Source organism: Sminthopsis crassicaudata, chromosome 2, assembly GCF_048593235.1.
Source record: "Sminthopsis crassicaudata isolate SCR6 chromosome 2, ASM4859323v1, whole genome shotgun sequence".
NCBI lineage: Eukaryota > Metazoa > Chordata > Mammalia > Dasyuromorphia > Dasyuridae > Sminthopsis > Sminthopsis crassicaudata.
In genome coordinates, this window is record NC_133618.1 from 502102608 (window position 1) to 502108607 (window position 6000).

General features: G+C 39.1%; 1 protein-coding gene across 5 annotated transcripts in view; it reads left to right on the plus strand.

The window, feature by feature from the left end:
* NUP214 (nucleoporin 214) overlaps positions 1–2314 on the plus strand; it is an 89467-nt gene extending 87153 nt beyond the window's left edge. For all 5 annotated transcript variants that reach the window (XM_074293893.1, XM_074293897.1, XM_074293894.1 and 2 more), the window contains 3 exons: positions 36–175; positions 1417–1441; positions 2102–2314. In XM_074293893.1, coding sequence (XP_074149994.1) covers positions 36–175; positions 1417–1441; positions 2102–2135 — 199 coding nt within the window. In that variant the 3' untranslated portion in view covers positions 2136–2314. The remainder of the gene's footprint in view (positions 1–35; positions 176–1416; positions 1442–2101) is intronic.
* Positions 2315–6000: the final 3686 nt, after the last annotated feature.

A 6000-nucleotide genomic window follows, 5' to 3' on the forward strand; every position in this document is an offset into this window, starting at 1 on the left:
GTAATAGCTAATGTGCTTTTGTCTTTGGAACATAGGTTTGGTAGCAGCAGCAATACCACATCATTTGGCACCCTTGCGAGTCAAAATGCACCTACCTTTGGGTCATTGTCCCAACAGACTCCTGGTTTTGGGACACAAAGCAGTGGATTCTCTGGTTTTGGATCAAGTGGAGGAGGTAGGAAACCAATTCACTTTACCACACAATATCATGGTCCTTGCTATTTCTCAAGATGACCTTTCTTGTACCAAAACACTCAAATAAATGCTTCCTGCCCCTGGGAAAATGAGGGACTAGAATCTAAATCTTTCCCCATACTTCTTCACTTTTAAGATTGTTTTTAATATTAAAATGGCAAATGAAAGGATATCCTTTTTTTTTTTTTTTTTTTTTTTTTTTTTTAAACCATCCCACCCCAATCTTCTCCTACACTCACACTTTAAATTAGAGGGGATAAATGATGCTATTGGTGTTGCATAAAAGATTATTGTTTTTCTTCAAAATTTAATCCAGAAATCAGAAATTCAGAGTAAAATCAAAGAGAACAGTGTTTGGGTTACACTGTTCATGTGTTATATCATTTTTGCCTCACAGTAAAACTATATCATAGATTAGATGGGTAAAACTTGTTATACAGAATTTGCTATATCCTTGTAATACAGAAGAACTCACAGAAATCAAACTCATTAAGCTATGCCCCCCCCCCCGCCCCCCAATCATTCAAATTTAGTGTACAGCCAAGACTAAAACTCAAGTCTTCTCATAAGAGGCCAATGCTCTCTCCATCCAATATCCACATCACAGATGATTAGAAGGAAGACCAAAGCAAGCATCTCATTGGAATGTCCTTTGTCTGGTCTAGCAGATCGAGAACACAGAATCTGGACAAAAGATGCTTTTTGTGAAAGCATGAGACTATTGAACATTGAAGAGTAGGCCAGAGGCCAAAGAAGGCTCTGTTATTGCTTGAAAAAATAAAAAGGGTTTGAATTTCTTTCTTCATGAACCTCATCATCTCTAGATAAACTCAGAAAAAACACTAAATATAACACAATGTGAAGAGAACAGCATTTGAAGTCAGAGGATCTGTGTTTAGATCTTGACTTTGGCATTTACTTCTCCCTGAGTTACATTGGTTGAGTGATTAAATCTCACTGAACCTATATTTTCTCATCTGTTAAATGAGAAAGTTGAACTAGATGACCTCAAGGCTTCCTTATAGCTCTAAATCTGATCTTGTGGTCCTCTGCCAAACTCAAGTCAGTTTCTGAAAATTTTTTCAATGTTAATTCTATACCTCATTGACAGCTTTAAAGAGGAAAGTTTTTTCAGAGGGGGGGAAAATAGAAAGGAAAAAATTGTGCACTGCAGGCTGATTTAAAAAACAAATGACTTGATTCTTTTAATTTCTATTTCAGGATTTGGCTTTGGATCATCCAACACGTAAGTACCTATCCCTGGCCTCATGTGATTTTAATCATATCTTTTTTGAAAAAAGGAAATAGAATGAAAATGTAGCATATAAAGGGAAATTCAGGAAAAATATGTTGAAATAGTACCTCTTGTATTTCAATTTTATTTTAATTATTAAGCAGAAACTAAGGATCTGGATATTTATTCTTTTTCCCTGTTTAATTTTCTATAGACTTTCATAGAGGCCTCAAGTTTAAATAGCCGTTTTGGGTTTTATGCCAGTTGCTGGTGATTATGCTTTATGTTAGCATGTTGAGTTAGATGCTAGTGCTATCCTTTCCACATGTGACAGATAAAAGGGAAGGAAGATTGTCCTTTCTTTTATAGCATAGAATTTGCAAGTAAGGACTTCAGAGGTCAGTTTCTCAGTCTCGCATATATATATATATATATAATTTTCTTAAAAGATATTTGCTGTCCATTGGTAGCAGGGTAATGTGGATGACTGTGGTGCAGCATGCACTTCCCAAACTCTGTGGTTTTCCTGGAAGATCTCTATTGCTACTCCTGTACAAAATCACAGGAACATTTCCAAATGCATAGTCTTGCGCCAGAAAAACAAGTCAGTGTTTTATAAACCTTCTGTAGGCCACATGGGAGTCAATGCTTTGTTCTGCTGCATCCTTGCAGGTCTACCCCAGGGTTTGGTGGATGGAGAAGCTGAAGGGATCCTGGCGTTTTTTCTGTTCCTGAGACTGACTGCATGCTCACCTCCTCCTCAGACACAAGTCTTGTACCAACTGTGTAAAGGGCACATGCTCTCCCTTTTTTTAACTGAAGATGCTGAATGCTTATTTTTTATTTTTTTTCCCTCTCTATTAAACTATTTGGCCTCTTTCTGCACAGAATGTGTGAGGGTTATTTACAGTCTCTAGTCAGGGAAAAAAGATTTCTGCTGGACCAGAGAAATTCATGCAGCCTCAGATCAATTTGAGGGATGATCAGAACATGTGCCCTCCCAAGTAGTGCCCCCAGGGTACCTTCATGTTGAAAAAAGGAGAAACTGGGGGCAGCTAATTGGTGCAGTGGATAGAGCAGCAGGCTTGAAGTCAGGAGGACCTGAGATCAAATCTGGCCTCAGACACTTAACACTTCCTAGCTGTGTGACCCTGGGAAAGTCATTTAACCCCAATTGCCTCAGCAAAAAAAAAAAAAGAGAGAGAGAGACTCACTTTCAACTAAAAATAAACATCAGGACTAATGCAGATGTAGCAATATCTTTAAATAAAGTTAGGTGAGGAGCAAATACTTGCTTCATCTGCCTCTCCTCAGTGAAACATTATATTAATATCCTACTAGTGCTTTACTTCTTTCTTGGTTTATGTATTTGAAATCCTTAGAGAGAGTTACATAAGGGATGGTGATCCCCCTCCAGACTCCATATCTCTTTCTTCCTCCCATCTCAGACTCAATAGTTTTTTCTTGCCTCCCACATGGCTATTGACATCCCTAACAAACATGTAGTAGGTGAGTCTCATTTTTAGATGGCCAGTCATTCATTCCCCAGAGATTTGTGTCGAGTTGGGGGAACATGAAGAATTAAATTGCTTCATTGATTCATTTATGTTACTTTTTGAAAAAAGGCTGTGGTCCATTTGTATTATACTATTGACCTCCAGCAGTCTCTACTGGGCTCAGGCAGAATCTGGGACACTGTGTGTTTCCATTCCTATCTCTTCTTCAACTTGGAGGAACCAGCTAGTTGAAAGGCCAGCATTTATCTCTGTGATTCAGTGATCTTGGTAGCTACTCTTAACAAACCTCGAGGACCACTGTGTCAGATGAGTGTCCTTGGATAGAGAAGCTAGAATTGAAAATATTAGGCGACATCACGTATATGAACTACCCCTATCTACAGAACTGAGGAACTGAAATAGACAAAGGTAGTAAGAGTAGCCTTTTCTTAATTCTCAGAGGAAGCTCTATGCAAGCATGAATATGATCTTTTAAGTCCTCTTCCTGATCTAACAATCATTCTTTGAACAGCCTATTTGTGCTAGAATTATATCTGATGGTGTCTTGGATAAGAATTTTATTTTTATGAAAGAGTTTGTTTCCCACACTAGAATATCTTTCAGGCCTGGATATTTTAATTTCAGTTTCCCAGGCTCTTATATATGTGTTGTTTTATCAGACTCCTCCAGAATTCTTGTGGGGAGGGGATGGGTAAGAGTGGCAAGAGACGTTAAAGGGGAAAGGGTGAAGAAGATTCCCTGTGGGCATACAGTCTGAGAAGACTAGAGAAAAAGAAATCCATGAGTGTCTTACATGTTGGTGGAAATCTACATGAATAAAAATTTTATATGACATTAAATGGTCACCTTGCAGCCAGTACTATCATCTTGATTCTTTCAACTCAGCAAAGGAGATGGAATGTAATGAAGTTTCAGGAAGAACAGTCTGACTTGATAAAGAGAGTAGGAGTTTTATGCACCCTAGCCTGGCATCCTTGAGTTTCAGAAGGCTTCCTTCCGCTCCCCTCCCTATACCAGTTGTCACCAAAATCGTATGTGTTTGTGGTTGATTATCTGTCATCCTTGGATAACCCGTGGTTTAGGGGTTTCTTCATCCTTTTGTTTTCATTAGGAAGCCAGGTTCTTTTTAGGAATTTAGAAGTTGAAGCCTGTTACCTACTTTTTCTTATTTTCTTTTGAATAATTATCCCATTTCTTTATACTCACATGTAAGTGCTCTACCTACCAACCCTGAAGTAGATTGTTTATGATATTAGAGGGACGGATGTTTCATCTTCAGGTTTGGACATGTTCTACCTTACAAAACCCATAAAAGCTCCTGTCTCTAGCCTATGCAGTGAAAAGGCCCTTCATCGTGCATTTTGGTGGGAACAATTTTTTTAAAAATAAGAAAAAGGAAAAAAAAAAAGAACCAAGTCCCCTCTGTTGTCCCCTCAAAGCCAGGCTACTTGCCCATTTGTTCACTTACCCCTCCTGCCCCCCACTGCACACCCTCCAAAGATCTTTATAAATAGAAGCTGCTTTGGCCCAACCCCTGACCTCACATTCTTTGTGTTAATCCTCCACCTCGGGGGCATGTGACACCTCCCCACAGGGCCCTATCATCTGTACTCTCGCAGATAATTCCTGATCTACTTGCTGCCAAGCCAGGGAGCACTAAAAGAATGTACCACTGGGATGTTTCTTTTTTGGGGATTGATAAAAATGATGTGATGGGAGTAGGAGAGGAATGGAGGATCCTACCTCAGAGGGCATAACCTCATTCAGCTCCTAGAATTCAATTCTCAGGATGCTTGGCAATAGGAAGGAGTGAAAGAGAGCTAGGAATCTAGAAGGCCTGAGTTCAAATCCATCCCCAGATACTTACTAGCCATGTAACCTTGGTCAAGTCAGTTAATTTCTATTTACTCCACTTTCCTCATCTGTAAAATGGGGGTGATCACAGCAGGCTTCTCAAAGGGTGTTTGTGAGGACAAATGAGATAGTTAAAAAGTTTAGCACAGGACTTGGCATATTGTAAGCACCGTATACATGTTAGCTATAATAATAATAATAATAATTATCATTATTATTATTATTATTATTATTATTATCTGGGCCAGTAGTCCCTCTGAATGGTTGGGGGGTTGTTATAGATGACCAGGAAGAAGGAATCAGTAAAATCCTACATAGGAAAAAGCTACTTTTCTGACTTAAGGGAAATGGTCTGTCAGTTGGAATCCTACTTGCTATTTGTTATTGAGGGTAGTTCTAAATGTTATTGAAGCATATTTAATCCACTCTCACAGGTAGGCCTAGTCCAATATGTCTGTCACAGTTACAAGTTCTGGCTGGATAGCTACTTGTGAACAATCATTTGGTTTATCTTTACTGTATAGTTCTAGTTGGAGGTTGGGGGAAGGGAGGAGAGGTGTTTTAAGATCTGGGAAGTGCCTTGAACTATTTTGCCACAATGATGTAAATGCTTGATTTTTTTAAAGTTGTACCACTTTGAGTGGTTGTCTCAGATGGCAGCATAGTGATATATGTAGTGAGCCTGGCTCACTCTCATTTCTCCAGGACAGGTGTCCATATATAACAAAGAGACTCTCTTAATCTCTTGGCTCCCAGTCTGGAGAAGAGGAAAAATGCACTTGAATATTTTCTTGTTTTATGAGGCTCCAAAGAGAGCTATGAGATCCTGTCTAGTCTCAGTGCCTTATAGGGGCAGCTGCTTTATTATATATCTGGTAACACATTAACTCAGTCTCCATTTCTTTATCTGCAATCCCCAGGAGACCCAAAATAGTTCTCACCTTTCAAGAATTTGTTCTGCTTCCAACCTCCATGCTTCCTTTTGGAATTTCCTCCTTCCTGAGAGTTTTTTCCTCCACACAAATGTGTTCTCAATCATTCACATTTTTATGTGATGGTTTACTCTGGCAAGGTGATGCAGATACAGATACAAAGGGTGAAATAGTCCCTATTCTTTTTGTTATTGGGTTTTTTGTTTGTTGCTTTGGTTTTTTTGCCAAGGCACTTAGGGTGGTGGCTTGCCCAGGGTCACACAGCTAG